General features: G+C 38.9%; 2 protein-coding genes and 1 long non-coding RNA gene across 4 annotated transcripts; 1 reads left to right on the plus strand and 2 right to left on the minus strand.

The window, feature by feature from the left end:
- Positions 1-608: 608 nt before the first annotated feature.
- Positions 609-6,229, plus strand: LOC148073376 (neuroepithelial cell-transforming gene 1 protein-like). Its single transcript, XM_087796930.1, has 12 exons — positions 609-1,003; positions 1,758-1,824; positions 2,117-2,176; positions 2,602-2,709; positions 3,666-3,833; positions 3,905-3,967; positions 4,038-4,134; positions 4,217-4,293; positions 4,737-4,994; positions 5,056-5,226; positions 5,301-5,487; positions 5,557-6,229. Exons 1-12 carry the CDS (start codon positions 870-872, stop codon positions 5,886-5,888), a joined length of 1,722 nt encoding a protein of 573 aa, XP_087653056.1. The 5' UTR covers positions 609-869; the 3' UTR covers positions 5,889-6,229.
- Positions 6,230-7,631: 1,402 nt separating this feature from the next.
- On the minus strand, positions 7,632-11,739 carry LOC148073377 (ankyrin repeat and SOCS box protein 13-like). Of its 2 annotated transcripts, none has more exons than XM_087797025.1 (6): positions 11,554-11,739; positions 10,781-10,980; positions 10,554-10,704; positions 8,752-8,889; positions 8,411-8,602; positions 7,632-8,349 (listed from the first exon to the last, which is right to left on the minus strand). In XM_087797025.1, the coding sequence occupies exons 1-6, from the start codon at positions 11,594-11,596 to the stop codon at positions 8,201-8,203; spliced, it is 873 nt and encodes a 290-aa protein (XP_087653151.1). In that variant the 5' UTR covers positions 11,597-11,739; the 3' UTR covers positions 7,632-8,200. The 2 variants fall into 2 exon arrangements, with proteins under 2 accessions (XP_087653151.1, XP_087653152.1); XM_087797026.1 differs by having other exon boundaries at positions 7,633-8,349; positions 8,752-8,886.
- Positions 11,740-12,531: 792 nt separating this feature from the next.
- On the minus strand, positions 12,532-13,529 carry LOC148073378 (uncharacterized). The gene is made up of 2 exons (XR_015712083.1): positions 13,274-13,529; positions 12,532-12,845 (listed from the first exon to the last, which is right to left on the minus strand). It is a non-coding gene; the product is annotated as an uncharacterized LOC148073378 (long non-coding RNA).
- Between the last annotated feature and the right edge of the window lie 858 nt (positions 13,530-14,387).

Below are 14,387 nucleotides of genomic sequence, written 5' to 3' on the forward strand. Positions count from 1 at the left end.
CTACTACACATATTCTTTGATCTATGTTCTGTTCTTTGTCTTTATCTTTAGACTTAGATTGTGTCATCTTCTCTTTATGTTCTTGTTCTTATTTTATTTTGATTTTTTTTTTTTTTTTCACGAAAAATTGCTGTATTTTCTGTGGCTATTGGAAAAAAACAGTTTCCCGAAGGAGACCTCCTGAGGGATCAATAACGTTTTACCTTACCTTACCTTATATGTTCTATACATTTGTTAATTTAACCTAACACACAATACAACTAAATCATCTAATTTTCCTTTTGGGCAGCCGCAAATACATGACCCAGATATAATCTATAGCTAAAGAATAAATTTAGCCGGTTTTGATTGTTGATTGTTTAAGCATGGATTCATATTGCATATGAAAATACACACAATAAACAAATTGCGCAAAAAAAGATGTACCACAAACGTCGAAAAATGTTTGTATTGTAGTTATTAACAGTAAGTGGAAGTAGATTTTTTTAACGTATGGGTTCTCAATTTACTATGTAAGGTCATTGATTCACAAACTGACTAAAAATCTTTTTAATAAATAAGGGATTAAAAAAAAATCGATGCCATGAATCATTATCAATAACATTTCTTTTTGTTATTTATCGTTTCCGTAATGATCCCGCCCATCTCAGTGTTTCCTAGCAGCGTAGCACTGAGCTCTCTCCTGATTGGTCCATTTCCAATAATCCGCCATATTCAAACTTCCGCTGTGCCGTGTGAGCTGTTGTCATCGAGCTTCTTTCTTTGTACGAATTAAGTTGATTTACTCCACTTCAATATTCACTTAATACTTCTATATTATTCACTTTAAAATACTCGGACAACCCTCTGGGGCACACGGTAACTTCGACATGGAGGAATACGAGGAAGTTGGCGAAGAAAAACGACCGAAGCTCCGCAGAATGTCATCGAGGATCTCGATCAACAGTGTCAGTGCCGCTGCAGGGGTTTCTCCTAAAACACTGAGGAGAACCAACTCTAAAAAGTATGTATGGTGTGTGTTAAGACTCGGATCATGTGGTTGTAAATAAACAAGATGTTGTTTTAGGTGTAAAGCGATCGCGAACTTATTGAGTAAACATGCTCGGCATCGCTGTTAACTGACGAACGATGCGTTCAAGTGCAGCTCGGAACAAATCGATTTCTCAAGATAAACACACATTTTTATCTGTATATGGACTGGGTATACTTTTTTGTGTACAGGTCTGCTCTCTTGTATTTAAAATAATACATTTTACCCAAAAATGCTTCAATATATGAATAAGGTTTTATCAGTCTGTGTCTGTATTACGCATCACTTTGTAACTGTGTTTTCTCGTGGCACAGTAATATACACAGTCTCTCATTTTGATTTATAGCATAAGTTTACTGTTTTATTATTGCAACATCAACTAAATTAAATGGGGAACAACAGTTTATTTCCAACATTTGACATGAATCTATTTGTATTTTTCTGCTGCATGTCTAACACTATGGAGACATTGTTTTAGCATCACAAATGCCCTTAAGTGTCAGAGATGACTGGAGAGCCTCATCCAGTTTAAATATAAAAGCCTCTATTCATCAGACAGCAAAACTCTCATTTACAAGCCATCAAATGTACTTTCATGCAACCAGTGGGACTTACAAATGGTTGTCTTTATTCTTAAAGGAGAAACAGAAACAAGGCTCTGTCATTGGCAGAAACTAGTTTATTCATTGTAACATACGATTGAGTGTCTAATCGATTCTGTGTTTAGACCTCCACTCCAGAGAGGCAGCTCCTTCACCTTTCTCACACCAGGGACACCATGGGACTTCAGTCTGGTGAGTTCAAGTTCATTCCAGTGCAGCATGAATTCACTCTTTCTTTCTAAATATGATGCAACAGGGATTCTCTTTGTAAACACACAGCTATTCCAAAAACCAGTATGTCCTTGTCGTGTTAGTGAGGAAGTAATTTAATCTTTAATAGATATTTTCACAGAAATATATTTTTTACAAGGTTTTCTTTTGACACTTTTGACACTTTTGACACTGTACCTGTTCTGGTCCAATGGATGAAGACACTATTGTATTTTTATTACAATTCCTGTTAACTCATTTTATTCATTTATAGAAAAGGAAACGCAAGGAGAAGGACGATGACACAGTCAGCTTGTCTAGTTTTGATCTAAAGGTGAGTGATATTATTTCTGCAAATTAATGTGTAAGTTGAATCCCACTTTTCAATTGTCTGTAGACGAGAAATTTTAATCCTCCATGACTCACGCTTTCCTCCACAAGTGTTCTTTTGTGCAACTTGTTTAAGATCCTCCCACACCCAGCCAGCCTGACAGACTCCTCAACTGATTAAACCAACAACAGTATCAGCTACTTTGTTTGTACAGCATGTTGTTCCACCTTCACAGTTATGAGCTGTTCCTTTACACCTCGCTGAGAGTCTATAATGTTCCAGAAATCCATTTGAGGATTTTATCCTGGAACGTTTCATTGTAGAATAACGCTAACAGGCCTTGAATTTGAATGAAATAATCCAAATTCAAAAGTTTCACATTGAGTTTATTAATGCATAAATGACAAACATTGCTCTCCTGATAACAGGAACCCAACCACAAGCGAGTGCGACCACTGGCCAAGGTCACATCTCTGGTCAACTTGATTTCACCGTCAAAGAATGGAGCTGTTCGACGTTTTGGTCAGACTATCCAGGTACTCTTCTATTTAAGCTATTGTTACTCTGAACATTACTGTAAATGTTATTATTATTTATTTCATGATATTTTAAAGTGTCTAATTATGAACTTCAATTTGATAGTTTATTTTATCTACTGTAGTATACAGTCACATGGACATGTGCATTAGGAATCACCCGTGTTGATTTATTCTTAAACTTATAACCATATAACAAGCACCTATAATGGTTTTGTCAATTATTGGCCTGCTCAGCCAATATTTCCCATTTTCATCTGATGACAGGCCAATATATCTTAAATTGTTGGTATCATTTTTAAAGTCCTCGACATCTCACAGCTACTACTGTAGAACACTTCGCTATTTGTTTATTTTCATATAACTTTATTTTACTGCATGTTTCATAAATAGGTTTCATTAGTAAATCTTGCTTAAACACTGAAATGAGACTTTTACTGAAGACTAATAGCTCCTTGACCTGCCCTGAAAACACTAGTCATTCACCAAGTGAGACAGCCTTGAACACAGTAACTTTAAAAGAATGGAAATGGAGTAAAATGCTGACTGTCCATTATATCCATCCAATACTAATGCTTCAAATAAAAGACATTAGATATCTACTCTGAAATTGCTTTAAAAAATGATAATGTAGTTAAAGTAACTCATTTTTTTCCTAAATGAGAACATTGAAAAAAATTAACGTTTGTATTCAGCCAATAGATGGCGCTAAAACATACTCGACCAATGTATTTTCCCAATAAGTTATTTTCTTTAATTTTTCCGTTTTTTATCAAAACCAAAAATAAGTGGTTGAATAATTAATAAAAGAGTAAACATTTAATCTGTTAATATTTGCCCCCTGCTAGAAAAGGCTAGATTGTTAAAGTGGAAAATTGAATAATTCTTGCAATAACTAGGTTTCCTGGTTGCACCAGAAAAGGTAACCTTCATATTTTTCTGATATTTCTTCCCAGTCAATGTCTCTCCGGGGGGACTCCAGGTCACCAGGCATGTCATTAAGGGGCAGTGGCAGGACAGTAGGACCCACACCCACGAAGCGCAGGAACAGCACTCTATGGTCTGAGACCCTGGACGTACATCAGAAAAGTTTCTTCTCCTCGAAGGAGATCAAGAGACAAGAGGTGGTGTAGCTGTCATGTGTCGTCATCTGTTTAGTAAGAAGCAGCTGAAACTAATTGATGTGTCTCTTCAGGCAATTTATGAGCTTTTCCGCGGAGAACAAGATCTCATCGAGGATCTTCAACTTGCAAGAAAGGTTGTGAATTGTATCCACCACAGCCATACCTTTCTGTCACCATGGTAACTGACTCTCTGCTCTAAAACAGGCGTATCATGATCCCATGCTTAAGCTGTCCATCATGACGGAGGTGGAACTGGGTCACATTTTTGGTGACCTGGACGCTTACATCCCCCTGCATGAGGGTGAGTCACAACCTGTCTCTAAACTTGTGTGTCTCCAACATTCTTGCTTCAATATTCCTTATTGCTTTCCCTCATGCTGTAGATCTTTTGATGAAGTTGACTAATGGAACCGGCTCTGATGGAACGGTAGATCAAATTGGACAGATCGTGATCGACTGGGTACGTTTGTGCTGAAACCTTCCCTGGATTCACTTAAGAGTTGATTAAATATACTGTGGATCTTTAAATTGACATCTATTAGTCTTGACTATTATCGCCTAAATCTTCGCTAAGACCGTTTCTGTGAATCACAAAAAATACAGATGGTGTGACGATTAGTCACTTCCTGTACATTTACTTAACTGTGATGAAATACTTGTTGAGTTATAAGAAATAATCTTCTTAATAGTTAAAGTAGATCTACCTTTAAAAAATTCTACCTTATTGAGAACCTTGGATTCAACACAAGACTAAATATTAATTCTTGAAAAGTATGAATACACATAACCCTGTTTATGATCTTTAGCTTTTGACTACCTAACCAGGATGTATTTTCTAAAAACAACACCTTCAGAGGTTTAAGAAAATTGATGGTGAGTTCTGTGATCCCTTATTTTCCGCAGCTGCCTGGCCTCAACGCCTACAAGAACTATTGCAGCAACCAGCTGGCGGCCAAGGCACTGCTGGACCAGAAGAAGCAGGACAGGCGGGTGCAGGACTTCCTTCAGCGCTGCCTCGAGTCTCCCTTCAGCCGCAAGCTGGACCTCTGGAGCTTTTTGGACATCCCACGCTCACGCTTGGTAAAGTACCCACTGCTGCTGCGAGAGATCCTCAGACACACACCTGCTGACCACCCGGACGTGACCCGTCTGGAGAGCGCGGTAAGTTTTGATCAATATTATTTTTTTAAACTTTATTTCAACTTATTATTTCTATCAACAGGTGTCCATCATCCAGGGAATTCTGTCCGAAATAAACATCCGCAAAGGGGAGTCTGAGTGTCAGTATTACATCGACAAGCTGGAGTACCTGGATGAGAAACAGCGTGACCCGCTCATCGACGACTGCAAGACTCTGCTGTGTCATGGCGAGCTGCGGAACAAGAGTGGCTCAGTGAGGGTCTTTTCAATCCTCATTGTCTCTGACAAATTCATGTTTGTAACAAAAAAAATGTTCTTCATCCTCAGAGGCTGCATGTGTTCCTCTTCACCGAGCTGCTCGTTTTAACCCGACCGGTCACACGTTATGAAAGGAGCTGCTTCCAGGTCTACAGACAACCCATCCCAGTCCAAGACATGGCCCTGGAAGATCTGCTAGATGGAGAAATCCGACTGGGAGGGTCTTTCAGAGGAGCGTTCACTAATACAGAGAAGGGTGGGTTCTTTTGTTACTCCTTTAGATCAAAAATCATGGCTGACCATGAGGTTTTTGCTCTCCCTCCAGCTAAAAACGTGTTCCGTGTGAGCTCCCTGGATCCCGCCCACGGCCAGAGCCACACGCTGCAAAGCAACGACGTCTACCACAAGCAGCAGTGGCTCAACTGTCTGCGCAGTGCCATCGCAGACAAACAGAGGGAGCCAAAGCGAGTCCTGCCCGTGGAGGTCACCAAACCAAAACGCCGCTCGTCCATCATTTCCGTCACCGTGGACGACGAAGAGGCCAATGAAAACTGCCCTCCAACACTGGGTCCCAAACTGAGACCTCAGACGCTCTCCAAGACCAGGCTGGACCAGAGGTCACAGGGCACATTGAAAAGAAAAGAGACTGGAGTGTAGAGACTCAGCCGTCCATGAATTCTAACGTTTAAAACCACTATTTCTATGTCGTATGTCTTTGTAGCTGCAGTCCTTATGCCCGTCCATTTGTGTAGTGTCTTGCTCTTTTATCAAAATGTCTTGTGTTTGCCATTGGATCAAATTGTTTACATCGCCGTGTGTGGAACCTTGTATTTACTGAAGTTTTATTATGTATTGGCACTGGTCAGCGTTTCAACACACGCCATTCCCTCCAACATGTGCGTGTTACAAGTCGGACAGAGAATGTCCATTTCATCCACTTGTAAGTAAAAATCGATTGTCGTCTTGTGATGGAATAAGGAATAAATCATCAACATTGAGCTTTGAGCTACTCTTGACTTTGAACTGATAAACACCCAAAGTGCACTTCAACCCCCTCAGACGCCTCTTTAACCATTTGCTCTCTTCAGACCCTAACTCAGCACTATTCCTTTCCAGGAAACAGTTTTAAACATAGTTAAACAACAGCACCTTTTAGATGATCCCGATCACCTGAGTTTGCAATTGAAACGTGATGTTAGATTCTAAAAACTGTTTGAAGGACATACAAGAAAATTAGTAATTAGTGGGATCTTTTTTTCTAATTAAATCCCCCTAATTGTAAATTCTGAAAACATTTTTTAATTGTTTGTCTATTGACCTCATGTGGCTCTACGGATAAAAATATTGTGCTACTTCATAAAAATAAAAATAAATTCTAGCTGCTTTGATGTACTTTTCTAAACTAAGGCAGAATTCCAGAGATCATAATTTATGACATATAGGCAGGGTCTTCTACAATTATTCAACCATCCCATCTTATCCCTTGAGTCATAATGTTTTCAGGGGCTCCTAGTGTGATATTCTTCCCTCGTTGAGAACTAAAGTAATTTAATCTGAAGCTAATACTCTAATTCAAACTGTAAGTAGCAAATGTAAGAAAATTATCATTCCAATTGTGACCATTTAAAAAAAAAGGGTGCAATACTACCATTATGAAACCATATACCATTGACAAATGTTCAGTTCAGTTCAATGTAAAAGACAAATCTGACTTACTCTCATCAAATGTCTATTACAAATATCGTCACAATTCAGACTTTGAAAAGTTCTGATATCATTTTTTCAATAGATTTGTAATTAAAAGAAAAATCTTAGACACACAACTATCAAAGTAGATTCATGTTCATGTCTCTATTGTAACCTATAAAGATGTCAGTCTTTAAGATAAGATAAGGAAGTGTTTGATAGGGGACAAAGAAAGAGATGAGATATATACTGTATATTTAAGATGCATTTAGCCTCCAATAATAAAAAATAATATTGCAAAAAGATTCATACTTCCTGTTGCGGAGAGCTTGGAAATATAGATTAAGTTCGGCGTGTGAATAGATGACTTAAGAATTTTTTTCTCTTGTATGATTGAGTTTCACACCCCACTGTTTTTTTAATTAGAGGAAAAGGTAACCTCATTCAATTAACCTTGGATTACTGTATATGATGCATCTTGGCATTCTGTTCCTGGTCATGTGTTTAAACTTAAAACAGCACAGTTTGATGTTATAAATACATTTTTTCAAATAATTTTCCTTAAATTATACTATCATTTTGAAAAGTGATGACTCTACCCTTATAGCAGTGGGTCAAAGACTCAAGGATTTTCATATAGTGTATTGAGAGACTTTTACTTACCAGGAAGATAGAACCAGAAACAGACATAGCAAGATTCTTTATCCTGTTTTGTAAACAAATATACATGTGGAACGTGGAAACAGCTCAACAAGGTTCCACAACTTTGCAGGTACATTTCGTTTATGCAGTTAAAGCAATGCCAAAAGTCAAAAAGTATGTTTGTTTCTTATACATGTACTATTACTGTAGACAGAGTTGTCCTATTTGACTAAACTTGATAATGATGTGTCAAGTTAACTACATAGGTAGACACACAGTAAGAAATAAGGTGCTTAAATTGTGTTTTAATCATACAACACAGTCCTTGAATGTGATGGCATAAAACTCGTTAAAGTGCATCTTAAAAAACACAACATTAAAATATACGTTCACTGATATTATCTGCCTTCTCTAGAGGTATAACTGTGCTGTTGAGATCCCAGATAAATAGCTGACAGTGGCAAATGAAGACAAGAAGGATGTGCGTGTGCTTAAACTCAAGTCTGTAAATGTTGCAATGCTGCCTTGACGCTCAGATGGCTAATAACCATTAATAACTTACCCATGTAACGACCCTACATGAAAGGTTAGCCAACCATCTAGCACTGCGTTCAGTCATTCAACGCAGGCCTTTAAAGTCTTTAAAAGTCAATAACAAGCGGAGGTTTGTAAGAAAGAAACCTCACAATCAGGTTCGGTAGTTCCAACTCGGAAATGACTTGAAGCGCTTTCGTGCCAAGAGTCTGTCTCACTGCCACTCTGCTGAGCTGCTGTAAACTGAGTGGCGTACCTGCAGAGACGACAGGAGAGGTTAAAGTTCATGCAGAATCTGTAACTGGTGAAATACATACTCTCGTAGAACTTAAAGCAGAGATAGGATGGTGTTCCCAGACTGGTGTAGTGAATAGGTTTTTTGTCCAGGTTGTCCCTTGCATACACGTTTCCCCCGAACTCCACCAGCAGATCGATTAAGTCGATGTTTTTGGCTTTGGCAGCGTGATGGAGAGCCGTCTCGTGCAGCTTGGCAGCGTTGACATTTGCTCCTGGATGGTAAAAAGTACAGCGTTAGTAAGAGCTGAAATATAAACAAGAGGACAGTGAAACTGCGGAAGGTTGAACCGGAAACAGTCGACTTCCATATAGCCATTATCTAGAGTGATGTTAAAAGCAGCAGTGTTTAACAATGTCTCACCTGCATTGAGGAGAACTTTGGCGCAGTCGTAATGCTGCCTGGCACAGGCGACATGAAGTGGAGTACCATAGTGACAGTCTTGAGCTTCCATGAACGCCCCGTTGTCAATCATGAGTTCCACACATCTTGAGTTACCTGCTATGAAGGAATGTTTTTTACAACTCATTTATACTCAGATTGGGGTATTTCTTTTAACCCTTAATCGTCTATAAATTTAAATCATTTTCAATCAGCTGACTAACAGCAAGTAGAAGTAAGATTCTGGAACTCACAACTTCCACTATAATAACATCGTCTCAAAGGAAAAAATAACAACCCTGAACTAGATTCACATCCAAGGTCATGAGAGGATAGCCTTGTGTTGACTACAAGAGACAGCACCTGGGTTTTAGAAATCCTAATTTAAAGGCATTGAGTTGGAATGTGAAGGCCAGAGTCTCGATCACAGCAAGAGAAAGAAGGTTTCCACTCATAACAAACAATTTAAAACAGGAATTATTTTCCTAATTGAAACCCATATCAGAAACTTTGCAATGGATGAGGCAGTTTTAACATTCTTCAATTGGGACTAAAACCAGGTGAGTTAGAATACTTATCAGTCAATATCTCCTTTGAACCACCGAATATGACACTGGACACATTTGCTGGATAATTGATTAGGTCAAGTTGTACAATAAATGATTCAACTTTTCTTGTTTCTAGCTTGATCTTCTTTAAAAGTCTGCTTGACAAGTGAACAACTCTATATATTCAGACCTTTCTCTACGATTAAGGTAACTGTGATACTTGTTTGAAATCCTAAAAATAAAGAATGTATTATTTTCCTATGAACATAATGTATACCAGATACCACATCAAAGAAATTGATGGCTTTTTCCCTTTTGACAAACTCAATACCCAGAGTCTCCAGTCTGACTGTGTGGAAGATTCACTGCACGATTGGAACACAGGTTCTCTCGAGAATGGTCAGATATAGAAAAGCTAATCCTTCAATTTGAACAACACTCACACAGATACAATTCTTGACATATATTAAACAAAAGTTAAAGCAAAAACAAAATGACTTACTTACAACACATTCTGCTCAAACGAATAAACAAAAAAGCAATGTTCTACGGACACAAAGATTATTCAGACAAGGACAAGCCAATTGGAAGGATTTAAACCAGCAAAAATATTCCTAAAATCCAAACTGTGACTGGAACGCCAACCTCAAGTCAGATACACATTGTGAAAATATTTAAAGATACTATTTTGAACTCCTGAACAACAGACGGGACAAAACAATATTCATTACTGTTTAAATAGACTAAACATGCCAACTATTTTCGTAGAAAACATGAAGATACAGGAGGAACTGATCACACAGACAGAATTATGACCATTTTTTCTACTGCAGTCAAGACTATAAATATATATAAGCCCATTTCCTTACTTAAAGCAGATGCAAAGTACAAGCAGAAGGCCAGGCACATTCTCTAGAAAATGTTTCTCCCCTAAAAACAGACCAGACTGGAACTATATTGTGCATACGACCAACTGCCTCCAACTTCCAAAAGAAAAAGGTTCTACAAAATTGTTGCAGATAAAATGAGACATTATTCAACGTGAACTTACAGAACTACTCATTATTTATGTCTGTATCCACTTACTTTTTAAAATCTGTAATGTTATATAGGTTTTAACCAGACCGCTTTTGTTTTTCTACGCTTTTTTTTTCTTACTTCTATTTTATTACTATTTCTTCATTTTTTTCCAAATAAATATATATGCATCTGTGAAAAAAATTGTTGTCACTTCACCTCCCATGCAGGCCTCGTGCAGCGGTGAGAAGGTAAACAGCGGAGGGTTAACTGTGGCACCGTAGTCCAGCAGCAGCTTCACACACTCAAAGCTGCCGGCCGCACACGCGTCGCACAGCGGGGTGCTGCCGTCAATGTTGCGAGCATCTACCTGCAGGGAACACGACGGGTTCAGTCATAGATCAAGGGTAACATTCTCATGTGTCGAACCGTGAAGTTTGTCTCACCTGAGCACCGGCCGCCAGCAGCAGTCTTGCACACTGAGTATGTCCCTGAATGCAAGCCTCATGTAGCGGAGTGATGGAGTCCATCGCCAGGATGTTGACCGCTGCACCCCCTTCTAGTAGCTGCTGCAGCTGGAGCGTTCGTCCTTGAGCAGCCGCTACATGGACGGCTGACCGGTCCGTCCAGAACCCCAGACCATGAGCTGAGAATTCACGGGCGAAACACTTTGTAAGTCGAGTCATTAAATGCAAATGAAAGCGACTTTGCATTTTAGAACTAATCAAGAGCAACATTAAATACTTTTAATTGATTCTTATTTCCTAATACTAAAAAATATGGGGTTATGAGTAAAGTTATCATCTACCATTGGGGTAGCTAGTCTGACATCTGCCTCAGATTCTGAAGATTGAGCCATATGTGATGGTATGAAACATTTTTAAAATATTCTAGTTGAAGTTTAGGATTTAAACAACTGGTTAATCACAAAATGTCATACAATAGTTGGAGAGAGATATTCAACTTGAGAACCCTGATATTTTCAGATGTCTGCTGCCTTATATGTATAGTCTATAACACTTTATAACAATCTGTTACTATGTCAAATGACACATTTCCTGGTGACCATATATGAAGTCCACTCCATAATGAAATACTTGATTTCGGTTTTGTCATAGAATTAAAATATTTTTAGATACAAATTTGGCCAACTAGGACTTGCTCGTTGCATGTGACAGACAACTGCAGTCCTTCAGTCTACGGTCTGTAAGCTTCTTACCGATGTCTCCATACAAGGACGGTCTCGTCGGCAGATTCTCCATTTCATGGCACTGACTTCTTCTTCTGTCCAGTGCCTGGCTTTACCTACGTCTTTATTAGAAAACAGATCAGAAGACTTGCATTTCTGCAAGAGCCTTGTGCTTCTAGCTTTAGCCAGGTGGAAATTGTAGCGCTGGCCACACAGTCGTTCCCACTCTGGATAAACACGAGCAAGGAACTCTGGGAAATGTAGTTCAACATGTATGACGTAGCTAAACATAAAAATGCACAAACCTCCTTGGTTTTTTTTCAACATTATTTATTTAAAATAAAAAAAGGTAATATAGAAAAATCAAGAATGTTAAATGGAGGAGAGGAGAGTAAAATTTATACAAGTATAGAGAAGTAAATCATTTAAATTGCATACCTTTTTTAGTTGTTTTTTTTACATAATATTTTACACCCCAGCTTGGGCATTTGTATATATTTTTAACTGTGTATTGTTTGGTTGCTCTGTGACTCTGGTCTGCGAAAGGCGCTTTACAAATAAAAATTACTTACCTCCTTTTTAGTAATATTTTTTAATTCATGTGTTTTTAGAAAGCGTTAAAGACAGAGCCATAAAAAATATGTTTACTAACTAGCTCAATGATTTTATCGTGTCTACTTCCTATCTTGCGACATCAGTCTTCATTTGCTCAAGATAACACAGACCGCATACAGATATTTGAAGCACGTGTGGCCAAGCACAGCTCCAGAAAGTGTCGGTAAAAAACATACCTCTTTACTTTTTTGTTTTGTGTTATGACCTATATGAAATACGATTAGCTGAAAACCAATATAGCTTGAGGTGAATTGATGATCTAAAGCAACAGTCCTATATATCTTAATAGATAATATTATGGATGATAAAGTATTCCTCAAAAACACAAATCACAATACGTTGATTCTTCAATAATTACTAATGGAGAAACAAGAAAGAAAACACAACATCAAATATAATAAGATGGCTATAGAATAGAAAATATTTATTTGAACAAGCTCCACGTGGGTGTTTCCTGATCTACAGAGTGATATTTATTTCATTTGAATGGAAACTAGAAGTGAAAAGCGACTCCCCATGACAGAAGCAAAAGGCTGATACGACACCAGTTGACTGTTTTTTCAGGTTACATAAGCTTTTGTCAAGAGCTATCACGTGGATGTTCATGGTGAATTCTGGCAGGTTCTTTCCACATCACAATGGTTAATGCAATATTGTCCATCTTCTCCTTGTTGGTGATGCTCCAGGACTGCGCCCCAAATTAACCTCTGTATACAAAAAAAGTAAAATCGATGTACATACTCAGCTGGTGAATTCCAAGAGGGTAAAGAAAACTTGAACATTATGGCAATCTACCTTTTTATTTTGTTGACTTGAGCTTAGGTCCTGTGACATCAATAACACAATAACACCTCTATTTACCTTGGCTAAAGAGGTCTAAATTGTTGGCTGTATCAATACTAACATTGATGTCTGTGTGACCATCAATCATCAGATCTGGTCTATGGAAGCTGTCAACGGGCCAAGTAGACAGTGGTAACAAAAGATAAGAGATGTAGAGATTGAGAAAACGTTCAGCTCTTATCCAAGAGGGCTCTTCATTAGTTGATCACCGACTCATTCGCGTTTGTAAAAGTTGCTGGCAGAAAATATTGGAGACCGCTAGTACAAACAGTAAATCATTTTATATTTTTACCTTTCGGATCATCTGTTTCCTCACCAGCATAGATCGGCACAGCACCCCATATGTGAAGCCTGTGGACTGATCCAAGGGATCCATATTGAACACTATCCAGAGCTCTTTGTGCAACATCTTTAGCTTAATAGAAATATTAAAACAATCAGAAATATCATAATCATATCAAAAATCAAAATACAAAACAGTGGCTTGCATGTGCAGACAGGTAGCAGGGAGCTAACAAAAAGAGCGGATAAGCCCTTGAATTAGCCGATCCACTTTACACCCAGTTGTACAAATAGCTCATAAATCTGCTTTGCTTTTCATGGATTTGTACACAGAACTGACCATCTGAGCTCTACTGCTTTTCTACCGCTCCAGCATGTCTTCAACCTCTACGGCTGGGGAAAGTACCAACCTTGTGGAAGACTTCCTGTATCGTTCCAGTCCCAAAAAAGATCTGGCCGAGAGAGCGGAACGATTACAGACCAGTGGCACTGAGTTCACAGGTGATGAAGACACTGGAGCGGCTGGTCCTCAAAATATCTCAGGCCACAAGTCCAGCACGCACAAGACCTCCTGCAGTTTACCTACCGCCCAGCGGTTGGTGTAGAAGATCCCATCCTTCACCTCCTGCATCGGACCTACTCCCACCTGGATAAAGGAAGTGGCTCAGAGAGGATTCTGTTCCTGGACTTTTCTAGTGCCTTTAACACCATCCAGCCCACTCTGCCCCAGGACAAACTGACACAGATGCATTTGGACCCTGGTCTGGTCTCCTGGATTTCGGACTATCTTACTGATCGGCCACAGTATGTCAGGCTGAAGGACATCACGTCTGACACTGTGGTGTGCAGTACAGGAGCACCTCAGGGGACAGTACTGGCCCCTCTCCTCTTCACCATCTACACTTTAGATTTCTGCTACAACTCTTGTCATGATACGTGACTTTGTGGACTGGAGTGAGAGGAACCACTTGCAGCTGAACGCCTTAAAGACCAAGGAGCTGGTCTTGGACTTTGGGAGGTCCAGGAAAAAGCCACGTCTAGTGTCCATCAGGTGACAAGGTGGAGATAGTTGACAACTATTAGTACCACGGTGTGTGGCTGGACAGTAAACTGGACTGATCCTG

The sequence above is a fragment of the Callionymus lyra genome, chromosome 8, assembly GCF_982586985.1.
Source record: "Callionymus lyra chromosome 8, fCalLyr1.hap1.1, whole genome shotgun sequence".
Classification (NCBI taxonomy): Eukaryota; Metazoa; Chordata; class Actinopteri; order Syngnathiformes; family Callionymidae; genus Callionymus; species Callionymus lyra.